This window comes from Alexandromys fortis, unplaced genomic scaffold, assembly GCF_014885135.2.
Source record: "Alexandromys fortis isolate MF-2015 unplaced genomic scaffold, M_Fortis_MF-2015_v1.1 scaffold_157, whole genome shotgun sequence".
Classification (NCBI taxonomy): Eukaryota; Metazoa; Chordata; class Mammalia; order Rodentia; family Cricetidae; genus Alexandromys; species Alexandromys fortis.
This window is the reverse complement of record NW_026068041.1, coordinates 1,382,031-1,395,489: the sequence shown is the minus strand read 5'-3', so window position 1 is coordinate 1,395,489 and position 13,459 is coordinate 1,382,031. Positions and strand designations below refer to the sequence as shown.

At 52.6% G+C, this 13,459-nt stretch overlaps 1 protein-coding gene across 2 annotated transcripts in view; it reads left to right on the top strand.

The window, feature by feature from the left end:
• Micall1 (MICAL like 1) overlaps positions 1-13,459 on the top strand; it is a 29,855-nt gene that overhangs the window by 14,106 nt on the left and 2,290 nt on the right. For both annotated transcript variants that reach the window (XM_050165550.1, XM_050165551.1), the window contains 10 exons: positions 999-1,429; positions 2,731-2,788; positions 3,525-3,883; positions 5,609-6,015; positions 8,736-8,870; positions 9,392-9,518; positions 9,636-9,726; positions 9,863-9,936; positions 12,149-12,263; positions 12,435-12,481. In XM_050165550.1, the coding sequence (XP_050021507.1) occupies positions 999-1,429; positions 2,731-2,788; positions 3,525-3,883; positions 5,609-6,015; positions 8,736-8,870; positions 9,392-9,518; positions 9,636-9,726; positions 9,863-9,936; positions 12,149-12,263; positions 12,435-12,481 (1,844 nt within the window). The remainder of the gene's footprint in view (positions 1-998; positions 1,430-2,730; positions 2,789-3,524; positions 3,884-5,608; positions 6,016-8,735; positions 8,871-9,391; positions 9,519-9,635; positions 9,727-9,862; positions 9,937-12,148; positions 12,264-12,434; positions 12,482-13,459) is intronic.

The window sequence follows — 13,459 nt, the reverse complement described above, 5'->3', positions numbered from 1 at the left end:
CCAAAACCAAAACCAAAAAAAAAAAACCCAAACAAAACAGGTGTGTACCACCATACCTGACTTTTTCAAAAGTGCATTTGAGGGGCAGGTGCAAAGGCTCAGCACTTAAGAGCAATGGTTGCTCCTGCAGCGGCTCCAAAGTTTGATTTCCTTCATGCACATAGCCTCTCACAACCTCTGTAATCCAGTTCCAGGGGATCTGATGCCTTCTCCTGGCCTCCTTTGGCACCAGGCATCCATGTACATAGGTCTACATGTAGGCAAAAAAGCCCAACACATAAAATAAATCTTTAAGATTTATTATTTATTTAAGATTAAGTACCCCCCCCCCGCCGCAACATGCATTTGATATTACCAGATGTACACGCATGGTCTGACCCTGTGTCTGTAGATGTGTGCCCTGTACAAGAGCTTTCTGTAGCTGGGCTCACCCACACAGGAGACACTCTGATACACTGTATTTTATTCTGTTTCATTAAGAGCAAGCCAGCCCAGGCTGGGGCTGTGTGACTCAGTGGTGGAGTCCTTATTCATAATTCACAAGGTTCCGTGTTCCACCCCAAAACAGATGAGCTTGGGCTGTGGTCCAAGGGTAGAGCACAGTGTTTAGCCTTTTTAGAGACTTTGGTTCCCAGCCCTGAAAAACAAAGTGAAACCAAAACAAACCTGGTAGGTAGGGAACCAAACTGATTTCTAGAGTAACTGGCTGGTGGCGGTCTTCCCCTGGGGCAAACCCTGGGGCACTTTCGCCTCTTCCCCCTTGCAGCACAAGCTTGTTTCACAATGCCTGTTTCTAATTTGACTTGGTTTACTCTTCCCCTCTGATTCCAACAGTTGCCTTGTTCTTTTTCTTCTGGAAATTCCAGGGTATAAAGCCAGTTGGGCCTGGCAGTTGAAGGAGGGAGTAAGGGGATAATAACTTTGGTCTCTGATGGAGGACTTACGCAGGGCCTAGCCAATGTGCTCTGCTAAGGGAATACCTACTCTGTCCCCTGCAGATGTCGGCAGTGTTCCAGCACGCTGCTCCCGGGTTCTTATAATAGTGGGCCCGAGGAAGGCACCTTTGTGTGTGCAGAACGCTGCACCAGGCTGGGTCCAGGAGGCCGATCAGGAACTAGGCCCCTGTCACAGCGAAAGCAGCAGCAGTTAGCAGAAGCCAAGGATGGAGAGGAGAGTGACCTTAGTGTGTCTGCAGTGGCCGAGGCAGATGGGTTCCAGGCCAGCTCCGAGGTACAGCCCCAGACCCCGAACAAGCCACTTCTTCCCAGCAAGCCCCAGGAGTTGGCCAGTCCCCCTGCTGGCCGGCCCACACCTGCCCCCAGGAAGGCTTCTGAGAGCTCAGCCTTGACGCCCCCAACACCACGGCCACGGTCTAGCCTGCAGCAGGATGGCTTGGTGGAGCAGGGTACCAGCAGCGGCCTTGTGAATGGTGAGTGAGAACACAGTGGACGGGGTGTGCTGGCTGAATGTGTTCCCTCCTGTGGGCATGTACATAGCCTCGTGTTCCTGGAACAGTGTCAGCTTTTCTTCTTTCCCTCAAGATCTATTTTAAATTGTGTGTATGTGTGTCTGTGCATGTGACTGTAGGTGCCTTCAAAGTCCAAAGTCGAGAAGAGGGCATAGGATCCCTTAGAGCTGGAGAAACAGGATGTTGTGAGCCACCTGATCTGGGTGTTGGGAACTGAACCCAGGTCCTCTGGAAGAGCAGCAAGTGTTCTTGACTGCTGAGGCATCTCTCCAGCCCTATGAACTGCTCTGAGCTGGCACCTGTATGCACTGTGTGATGAGGTCTCCTGTGTGTGTCCCAGTCACCTTGTGCCTTTTCGTGCCATGTTGTTCTCCAAACTGGTACAGCTCAAGCCACAACGCCACCTGTGTCCCGTGTATGCATTTTGTTTCTGTCTTGTGGCTTGGAGTATAGCAGGCATACATGTGTGTGTCTTGAGTGTCTGGGATTGTGCGTGTTGATGTCAATAATATGTGTCCTGGTTTATTCCCAGGTATGCTTCAGGTAACTTCCCACTCTTATTATGTGATCTGTTATCTGTCTGGGGAGGGCAGCGGGGTCAGGGCCCTTGGGCTCATCTGAACTTCATGGGAACTCTTGGCCTGCTGTCTGCGGGGTATTCTTAGATGACCTCCATGTGTTCCTGAGTTATGCAGAACATCCCTTATCATTTGGTCAGGGAAGGCAATGAAGGCCCAAGGGAGAGAACATCCCAGGACTTGTGCCAAAACATTCTCAGCATTTCTGGAGACAGGCTTAGATTTGGGTACTATGGACACCGATAATGTTTGGACCTTGTTGTGTTTTCTTGGAGGAACCAGTGATTTGATAGTGTGTAGACACACTGTTGGGGTGGATGAAAGGAAGCCAAGACTGGGATTTAGATAGCTGTAGTCAAGGGAGGTTTCCAGGTGGAGGTGGCACCTGGGTTGACACCCTGGTATAGAAGAAGTGACTGAAGGGATTTGGGTTGGGACTTTTCAGCTAGCATGCAGTTGGGCCTGTCAGAAGCCTGCCTACAGCCTGACTGACCATTCTCCTATTCACCTTTGATCGTGAATCTTATCTCCCTGAGGGCGGGGCAGGGAGGGACTGCGATCACCCTGGTCTGTGATTTGCCATGTAGGGCACAAAGTGCTGGCTTGCAAAGCCAGCACTCTGGCTGGCTCTTGGTACCCCTCTACAGCCCATGAAGGCCTGGTTCATTGTCCTCTCACGTCTAGGAAGACTGCAGGAACCCCCTGTTCCCAGGCCAAGAGGGACACCCAAGCTGTCGGAGAGGTATGCTGGCCCCTGAAAGGCCTCTGGGGAAGTGGGGGTTTCCAGGGCCCAGATGGGGGAAGGAGGCTCCTCTCTGGGTGAGGAAAGAAAGCCGTGTCCCCAACCTGCCTGACCTGTGCTCCAAGTGGGGACAGCCACCTCTAGAGTCACTTTGCCTCCCAAGCCTGTGCTTCCTGCATGACATGGGCGTCTAGGCCTTGTTCATAGAGTACATAGTTCATAGACAAAGCTGATGTGTCTGCCTCTCTCCAACCCCACTCTGGGGAGGACATACTTCTAGCTTTTCTTTGAGAGCTGTCCTCATTAGGATAGCTGCCCTGGGAGGGGTAAGGGGCCACAGTGCCCCACTAGTAAACATTTGTGCAGTTCCTGGTGTGTAACCACACTCGGGAGCAGGGTGTCAAACTCACTTGGACCCTGTGAAATGGAAGGCTAGCTAAGCCTCCATGGAGCTGATGAGCCTGAGGCATAGGGAGGTGGGTGACATCATGAAATGCCACACAACCCCTCTTTTGGGCTGGATTGACAGCAGCTGTGTGATTGAAGGCTTGTCTTCTCTGGGCTCCAAGGTGCCCTATTGGGATGTGACTGTCACAACCCATTTTACCTTTTTGCTTGGCCTGACCTTGGGGCTAGGCTTGGGAGAACAGAGGGGGCAGCTTTTCCCCCTCCTCTGGGACAAACCGAAACTTCCTAGAGAGCAGAAGGCTGACCCCTTGCCTTGGCCTTCCTCTAGGATGCCAGCACCAAGGAAGGACCCCCCATGGATCGCACTGGTGCAGACAGAGCCAAAGAAGAAACCAGCCCCACCGCCCCCCAGCAGCAGTCCTGGGTCACCAAGCAGACAGGTGGAGAATGGAGGCCTGGAAGAAAGGACCCAGAAAAGCCCAGTAGCTGGGCCAGAGCCCAAGCCCTACAACCCCTTTGAGGAGGAAGAGGAAGAAGAAGAGACAGCCCCAGCAGTTCCAGGTCCTGCCCCAGCCCCACAAGAATCCACACCCAAGTCTCTGCACCCCTGGTATGGCATCACCCCCACCAGCAGCCCCAAGACAAAGAAGCGCCCTGCCCCGAGAGCACCCAGTGCTTCCCCCCTTGGTGAGTTCTGGGTCTGAGGTTCGGGGAGCTTTGTTATGTTTTTGTACACTGTGGGTATGTGGTCTCCCATTTCATCCAAGAGAGGCTGGGAGAGGGGCAGTCACTTTATAGGAGACGCAGAGCACTGGAGCAGTGGAGGCGGAATTTGAACCCCAGCTTTGTCCATCCACCCATCCATCCACCCACCCATCCATCCACCCACCCATCCATCCATTTAATGTGCATTGGAATTTTACCTGCATATATGTCAGTGTGAGGGTGTCAGATCTTGGAGTTACAGATGTTATAATTTGGAAAAAGTGGTATGTGAAAGAAAGATACCATGTGACAGAGCTAAGGTGGAGGGCTTTTTTTTTGGGGAAAAGTGAATGGGAAAAGGGGAGATGGAGACCGGCCTCTGGGGACAGGAGTGGCAGAAGAGAAGAGAGGGAGACAGACAGACAGACAGACAGACAGACAGACAGACAGACAGAGACAGAGAGAACGAGGGAGAGATGGGAGGTGGGCAGGGCCCTTTTAAAGGGGAACGTGGTGAATGTGCACAGGAGGTGCTCTTACTGGCTACAGCTGAGGACGTATACCCCAAGGTCAGGCCAGCACAGATGCCTGAACTAACAACAGATAGTTGTGAGTGACCATGTGGGTGCTGGCAATTGAACCCGGGTCCTTTGGAAGAGCAGCCAGTGCTCTTAACCACTGAGCCATCTTTCCAGCCCCTGAGCTCCAGTTTTTAACACTTCCTGTTGTGCTAATTTAGCATGGAAGTCAGGGAGTACTTGGCACAGCCTTGGACTTGTGAAAGGCATGAGGCAGGAGTTCATTTGAACCCTGCCCCCTGTGTCTGTCTCTCCAACCACTGAGAAGCTTGGCTTCTACCTTTATAGGACTTAGTCTTTAGTCTCCTCATGTGTGAGATGCAGGTCAGCTCCAGGTCCCTTCACCCTAGCACGCTGTATGTTTTGGTTTTTCCTCAGATTTGTCTTAAACTCTTGGTCCCCTATCCTACTCCTAGGGGTATGGCTGGAAGTTCTGGGACCAAGCACCTGCTGGGAGCAATTACAGGCAAATTCTCGGTCCTGTATGCCCTGGGTCCACTTGCTGGTTGGGTTTGGGGTAATGGGGGCATGAGCTCTGAAGTTGGACAGAGCTGTGTTTAAGGGTGACCCTAGCTAGGGAGGATCCTTCCCTGAGTCTGCGGCTTCATCCAGGAAGTACAATGATGGACGTGGAGGCAGAGTCCATGTCATCTGCAGAAGGGGAAAGCTGTGCTTGGCAGTGCCTGGCCCAGCTCTGGCTGCAGCAAGTGCTGCCCCCACCCTGTGCTGTTGCTTTCTTTCCAGTCTCTGCTGGAGACGAAGGCCAGCCTCATTTCCCCTGCCTTCCCTGTACTGGAGCCTCCATCTGCCCTGTGGCTTGCCTTTGAGTGGGCTAGGGTGTGGTAGGATCGTGGGACATGTGGGGAAGTGGAAGGCAGCTGTCTTTCTGAGTGGGAAGTTAGGGCCATAAATGTGCCACAAGTTGGCACACTAGTGCATCAGGGGTACAATGACCTAGTGCCTTTGTGACGTGGGTCCTGGCATGGGTTTGGTGTTCTCTGGCCTCCTGCCCATCTAGATGGGAAAAGCTGGGTGTCCAGGGCTACCCCCAGCTCTGGGAGCAGGATGTGTTGGGGGAGGACAGAGTCCTGCTTACCACTTGACTCTTACTGCTATTCGTCTTCAACAGTTCTCCACGCCTCCCGCCTGTCACACTCAGAACCTCCTTCTGCCACGCCATCGCCAGCCCTTAGTGTAGAGAGCCTGGCATCCGAGAGCTCCAGTCACACTGCCAGTGCAGAGCCTTTGGAGATGCCTGCTGTACCCAAGAGCTCCTCAGATCCTGCTGTGCACGTGCCTGGTACCCCTGGCATAGCTGGGAACTCCGTCACCCCCTCAGCCAACTCTTCCCTATCGTCTTCTGGGGAGCTAGGACAGCCTGGTGATGAACAAGTACCCCAGGCTAGGACCAGGGGCAGCCCAGGTACCCAGGCCACCAAGCCCTTCAGTGGTGCTACCCCCACGCCCTTCTTGTTGGCTGGAGACCGGAGCCCTGCCCCTTCCCGGGGGAGTTCATCCCCACAGCTGCAGATCAAGGTGAGTGCAGAAGCAGCCTTCTAGCTAGTGGATGTGTGGCTCGTCTGGGGGCAAGGAGGCCCTCGTCTGGGATCTTGAGTGGACATACCCATTATTACCTGTGTGAGGCCCTGGTCTGTGTTTCTCCATCCCTCTGTCTGTCTGCTCCCAGCCTGTTTCTGACACGGTGGGATCTGTCCGCCCCTGTACCCTTTGCCCACACCTCCTCTACCCCACCACCTGCTGGCTTCACTGATGCCAGGTCTTGGGCTTGTTCATTAAGACCCTGTACTTGCCCTCTAGGGGCACCCTGTCTCCATGGGCAGACATGCATATGATTGTTGTAATATGGAGTGAAGTACAGATAGGAAAGAGGACGCCTTCACTAGACACTGCAGCTCTTACCAGGAAGTGGGGAGGGTACCTCCTTTGTGCATGGGACACCTGGATTCCGGAGGTCACACAGGCCTAGTGGCCTCTGTTCTTGAGTGGCCCGTTGTCATTTCTGGTCTGCAGGTTCTGAAATGACTCCCACAGGGAGCCATGTTGGTTTGAAGGAGCCAAGGTTGGCACCCATCAGTCTAAAGGGCACAGGATGCACACCTTCCTGGGTTTCTCTTTTATGGTTATGGGGTATAAGACCAGGCCCGACCCTAGACCCATGCTAGGCTCTGTCTTCTCTCAGAGGTAAAGCAGGCATGAGGAGGATCTAGCTGGGCCCCTAGCTGGGCCCCATCCGGGAATCTGGCTTTTGACAGGTTCTGTAGTTCTAGGTTGTCTTGTTTCTTGTACTGATCCTTCCTGGGCCATAGTGACTCATGTAGGTATGGTATTTCCAACTCTGCTACCTATTGTGTGACATTGAAAAGGCCTACTTTTGACAGTAAGCTACTGGGTTGTGCCAAGTTTCCAGAATGTTCTAAAGAGCCTCTGGGTATCTAGATGGTGGTAGGTGATGGACTTGGGGTAGCTTAAAGAACCATTCCAGGTCCTTTGTTTATATGTTTTAGTTTTTCTTTATTTTAAATATGTGTATCCGTGTATGGGTTTGTGCATGTGAGTGCAGTGCCTGTGGTAGCCAGCAGAGGGGGTGTCAGACCTCCTAGAGTTGGAGTCACAGGGGTCTGGTGGTCACCTGATGTGGGTGCTGGGATCTGACTTTGGACAAGCAGTGGGTGCTCTTAACCACTAAGCCATCTTTGCAGCCTGCCCACCTACATTTGTAATGAAAGGATGGCTTGTACAGGAGACTGATTTGAGAATGTTCTGTGGCTTTAAAAGCCTGGAAGGACTCAGGCCTTTGGCTTTCCTGGACTCGCTCTAGGTGTTGATACAGAGAGGGAAAGGGCAGAATCTCAGGTCTTCCTAAGGGACTCAATCTCACTCTTACCTCTGGATTAGGAGAGAATGTTGAAGTTATGGGTGACCACACTGTCTCTGTCCCAGGCAGAGACGTTAGTCCTGCCATGTTCAACTCTGGCTTAGGCACTTTTTCTGCTTCAGGGAACCACTGCTCAGCTTGGAACTTGACTGGATAAGGGCAGGGCCTGCTCCCACCCCCACCATGCCCAGTAGAGGAAAGCTGAGGCCTCAAGTGTGCTGCTTGCTTTCTATAAACCGAGGGGCACTGTAGGGAAGGCAGGACCCTGGTCTCAGAGTGGGCAGGGGTCTCTAGAGAGACAGAAAGATGAAGAGCCAGGATCTGAGTGTGTCTGTGGTGGGCAGGAGAGGGGAGGGAGGGGAGAATCGCCCCTCTGTCTGTTAGGTAGAGGGAGGGTGGGATTCCTGCTATTGCATTTCCTGGCTGGGTGACTCTAGATGGGGGAGCTATGCCTCTCTGAACCTTTGAGTCTCCACTGGAGAAAGTGTGGCCATGAAGACTGTAGCTGTATAGTCAAATGTGGGGTCTTTGACCTGTGGTGGATGCTGCTGGACCTGTGGGAAGTGGGTGGCCTGGAGCTGGGTGCTCAACCTCTCTGCACTGAGCTCAGTTGTAAATGGGCATGCAGTGAGTGAAGTCTCTGTGCTTGAGTACCAGGGCTAGCACCCAAGGCTAGCACTTGTTAGGCAACCCATCATTTTGTTTTTTAATCTTGATTTAGTTTTGCTTTTTGAACAATATCTTACACATATAAAATGTATTCTGTTGTTTTGCTTTGTTTTTGTTTTTCGAGACAGGGTTTCTCTGTAGCTTTGGAGCCTGTCCTGGAACTAGCTCTTGTAGATCAGGCTGGCCTTGAACTCACAGAGATCCATCTGCCTCTGCCTTTCAAGTGCTGGGATTAAAGGCATGTGCCACCACCGCCTGGTTTATAAAATGCGTCCTGATAAATTCCCTACCCTCTAATCTCCTGCTCTATCCTTTAACCCTTTAACACATAACCCCTCCCCCCCCCCTTTTTTTTTTAATAACCCTGACTGTCCTACAAATCACTGTTTAGACCAGGCGGGCCCTGAACTCACAGTGATGGGCCTGCCTCTGCCTCCCGAGTGCTGGGATTAAATGGGCGTGCCACCACACTGGGCTCAAAGACTTTTCCCTCAGCCGTGCCCTTGAGCAGAAAGTGTGTAAGGTGTGGAACTGACCCTGGGGAAGTACTCTGGAAGTGGAACCATTTGGAACTTGGGGGATTCTGTTCTTGCCTGGGCCCTCCCCTCCTGCCACGTGGGTCCTGGCCTGCTTTCCATAGCCTGTGTGATCAGACTTCTCAGACTCTACCATCCATCATGTCTTCCTTCAGTCTTCCTGCAAAGAGAATCCTTTCAACCGGAAGCCATCTCCTTCCGCATCTCCAGCCGTAAGGAAGGCCACCAAAGGAGCCAAGCCCATGAGGCCACCTGCCCCCGGACATGGCTTTCCACTCATCAAACGCAAGGTGCTGGCAGAGAGACCCCGAGGCCCAGCTGGCCTGGGCCCAGCACCCTCCCCGCAGCAGCCTTAGGCATCTGGGACCTGTGGGTGGCCCAATTGGAAGGTCGAATTTAACTCAGGGATCCTGTGTAGCCAGGAGCAGAGGGAGGGGGTGTTTCTAACAGTAGTTCAAGTGCAGAGAGTGGGCACTAGAAGAATCGTGTGCTTCTCAGAAGGGTGCCCCCAGGGTGCTCTGTAACCTGTTACACTAGCTGTCTGGCCCACAAAGAACTCCTCCTGAGTGACATAGAAGGGAGAGGCTTCTCTTGGAGCAGGAACTTGGCCTCTCATTGGGAGTCTGTCAGCCCCTTGGTAGGGAGGGGACAGCCCCTTCTCCACACCTATGCTGCCTTCTTGTCATGCTACCTTGTGGGACAGGACCTGGCTTCCTGCAGCCTGCAGTGGCCAGGGGACCTTGTGAGTTGGACGGGAGCAGGTGGAGGGGAAGGCCACTGCTCTTTAGGTGACCAGAGTATTGTTGGGCAGGTCCAGGCTGACCAGTATATCCCTGAGGAGGACATCTATGGTGAGATGGACACTATTGAGCGCCAGCTGGATGCCCTGGAACACCGTGGCGTTCTGCTGGAAGAGAAGCTGCGTGGAGGAGCAAATGGTGCGGAGCTGCCGAGAGGAGATGGCTGAGGGCTGTGGGTTGATGGGAGCCCCTCACCCTGGGGTGCTGAGCTGGGAGGGGTGCCAGCTCTGGCCTCAGTGGGGATCTGGCTTCCAGAGGGCAGCGAGGACAACATGCTGGTGGACTGGTTCAAGCTCATTCATGAGAAGCACCTACTGTTGCGGCGAGAGTCAGAGCTTATCTACGTGTGAGTCCTGACTCCTTGCTTGCTCCCCACTGGGGCCTGGGGAGGACTGGGAGCCTGCACACTCTGCCATGGCAGCTCAGTGTGGGTGGCTGGCACTGCACAGAAGCGTTTACTTCCTCTTCATCTCACCCTTTAGTGTCAAGCAGCAGAACCTGGAGCAGCGCCAGGCTGACGTAGAATATGAACTGCGGTGCCTTCTCAACAAGCCAGGTGAGCCAGCTCAGCTACATGAGCCTGCCTTACAAACTGAAAAATAAGCCGGGTGGTGGTGTCACATGCCTTTAATCCCTGCACTCAGGCAGCAGAGGCAGGTGGATCTCTGTGAGTTTGAGGCCAGCCTGGTCTATAGAGTGAGTTCCAGGACAGCCAGGACTACACAGAGAAACCCCATCTCAAAAAAACAAAAAAGTTGAAAAGTAGCTGGCTGTGGTGGCACATGCCTTTAATCCCAGCACTTGGAAGGCAGAGGTACGTGCATCTCTGAGTTTAAGGCCAGCCAGGTCCACAGAGTAAGTTCCAGGACATCCAAGGCTACACAGAGAAACCCTGTTTTGGAAAACAAAATAAACCCATGAAGGTCTGAGGAGGTGACTTAGTCACTAAGTGCTTGTATGAGGATCCAAGTTTGACTCTTAAAACCTATGCATTTGTGATGAGCTTGTCTGTGGCTGTGGTGTGCAATGATTGTCGTGTGTGTGGCTGTGGCGTGCACTGATCTATAGCTGCTAGTAGAGTCCACAGAGCCATGGAAGGATCCAGGGTTCCAGCCTCTTTCCTACGTTGTGACATCATGTCAGACTCGGGTGATGGACCGTCATTGCCATTTCACAGCTGAGGTTAGAAATGGACCCAGAGGGGGGCTGGAGAGATGGCTCAGTGGTTAAGAGCATTGCTTGCTCTTCCAAAGGTCCTGAGTTCAATTCCCGGCAACCACATGATGGCTCACAACCATCTGTAATGAGGTCTGGTGCCCTCTTCTGGCCTGCAGGCATACATGTAGAAAGAATATTGTATACATAATAAATAAATTAAATAAAAAAAAAAAAAAGAAATGGACCCAGAGGCTGGGCTTTCTTTGTTTGTGTAGCTACTAGCTCTGCCTTTGCCCTGTGCAGGTCCTCAACACCAGTCTACCATCTCTCTGTCTTTCCTCTCCATTGACTGGGGAATTCGAACGCTGGAGTAACCCCAAGTCACAGAATGTCCTAGGCGTCCTTTGCCAACCATGAGTCACTTCCAAGTCAGCAGGAGCTGGGGGTGTGGCCAGCACTCAGGAGCCCAGTGTGAGAGAGTGGATATGAACCATCAGCCCCAAGGCTGTGGCTGTAACCCTGTCCTCTTTAGCTTTCCCCTGATGCTGCTTTTGAAGATAAAGCTGGTTTATTTGACCCTGAGGGAGTTCGGTCCATAGATACCAAATAGGCGGTCAAGCTGCCTGGGTTCAATTTGGCTTTACCGTCTCTGGCCATTGCTGACCAAAGGCTTCGTTTTTCAAAGCTTCAATTTCCCTCCGTGTAGATTAGAAGCATAATTTACCAAGCTCTAGATGAAGAAAGGCAGAGCAGGATTGGAACTTGGGTGGTGACTGTGAAGCCATACTCTGTCCCCAGAACTGGGCTGGACTTCCTGACCCTCAGTTTTGGCAAGGTGAGGTCATAGGGGAAGGGTAGCTTCAGGAGGTTTATTTCTAGGTATGTAGCACACCAGGTGTGGGTGCTCTGGAGTCTGGAGATGGTGAGAGGAACCAGACAGACATGAGTGCGCCCCTGACGGTGGTCTTGTGAGGCAGCCCTGGGCCTAGAAGAGGGAAGAGGCTGGAAGTGACATCAGGGATCCTCCTGACTGGGCTCCTGTCCCCAGTGCCCTCCTATAGGCCTTGGGAACATGTTCCTCTGCGTGACTGGGACCATACTGCTTCTGCAAGTGGACCTCTGGAAGTTCCTTGTCGTTCCCACCCCTGTCCACTCAAGCCAGTCCAATAGCTTTTCTCAAGATGCCACCAACAAATGTTAGGAAGGCTTTGGGGAGTGCTAGCCCTGCTTGGTATCTTGAACAGTGGGTTTGATATGCAGGAAGCCTTGAGAATTGCTAGCCCTACACGAGCTCCTTGAACAGTGTGTTTGGTGGGCACCTTGGCCTTGCATGGTATCCTTGAATGATGTGTTTGGTGAGCAGGATGCCCTTGAGGGTTTCTTCCTCTACAGGGCGTCTCTTGAAGGCTTTCTGGTGGGCTTCCGGGTGTCCTTGTTTTTTTTTTCTAGAATTGCTTCCATCTCTCTAAGAGCTTGTGAGTGTCAACTCTGGGCCCTCCACTCATTCCACAGTATAGTTACCTGCTGTCTTCCTGGGAACTCAGGTGGTGTGTCCTGTTACTGTGAGGAAGAGGGTCCCCACCACTCACCCCGGCTTTCTCCTTTGGCAGAAAAGGACTGGACAGAGGAGGATCGGGCCAGAGAAAAGGTGCTGATGCAGGAGCTTGTGACCCTCATCGAGCAGCGCAATGCCATTGTCAACTGCCTGGATGAGGACCGGCAGAGGTGACATGCTTGGGACCCCGCAGGTGGAGCCATTTCCTGGCAGAGCTCTGCCCTCACTGCCAGCTTTCCCTCACATTTGCCAAGTCCTGTGGGGCCTGAAGGTTGGAAGGGGCTCACGGGTGACCTGGCTCTTTCCTGCTGTGGTCAATCAGCTTGTCATTTCCACCCCAGGGAAGAAGAGGAAGACAAGATGTTGGAAGCTATGATGAGGAAGAAAGGTGAGGCTCATCTTGTGGAGGGACCAGTACTTACCTGTGAACGCCAGCCTATGTTTGCAGCCTGGAAATAGAAGGTTGAACAGGCCCCATAGGGATGGTTGGTCATAATGCAAATTCCAGGCTCCATTTTGCTGGAAAGCCAAGTGTAGTGAGGCCAGTCACAACCATGCAGCTCTGGTTCAGGCTGGGAGGGGAGGACTGGTCCACCAGGGGGCCTTGACCCAGGTTGGCTTTGCTCTGAGCAGATTATCTTTCCAGAGCTCTGCGGGTTGGCTTAGGGGTATGGGAATCTAGAGCTAGGATCAGAGTGCCTGGAGTTGCTCCCTGAGAGCTGTTTGGGTTGGGGTTTGACCTTAGTCCCACCTGTGGCTCACTGTTTGGCCTCATGGCTATATCTTGGCTGAAGCTGGAGCCAGAGTGACTGCTGGTCCTTTCTCGAACATGAGCTGGTGGCTGAGCCAGTTCCTTCAGCCCTCACTTCACTCCCATTGCCATGGTGCTTCTCCCCGGTGTGGGCTGAGGGTTATGGAGCTAACGGTGCAAAGCACCAGTCTGGGATTAGGCACCTACAAGCACATGGTTGGTATTGGTTCTTTTCAAAGGCACACATTTTCCTTGTGAGAGTTTGAGGTTTGGGGCAGAGGTTTCTGAGGTGTTCCTTAGTCCTGGCAGTTGAGATTTCTGTTGTAGCCTACAGAGAAATGTACGTCAGTCTAGGTGATCACGACTAAAACGTGAGCTATACCTCACAGTGGTTCTCAACCTTCCTAATGCTGCAATCCTTTAGTACAGTTCCTCATATTTTGGTGACCCCCAACCATAAAATTATTTCTTTGCTACTTGATAACTGTGATTTTGCTACTGTTATTAATCGTAATATAAATATCTGATATGTAGAAGAGTATGCGACCACAGGTTGAGCACCACTGTCTCAGGTTCCAGACTGTCCTCCAGGTGTGGATCCCAGGGAGAAAAGGG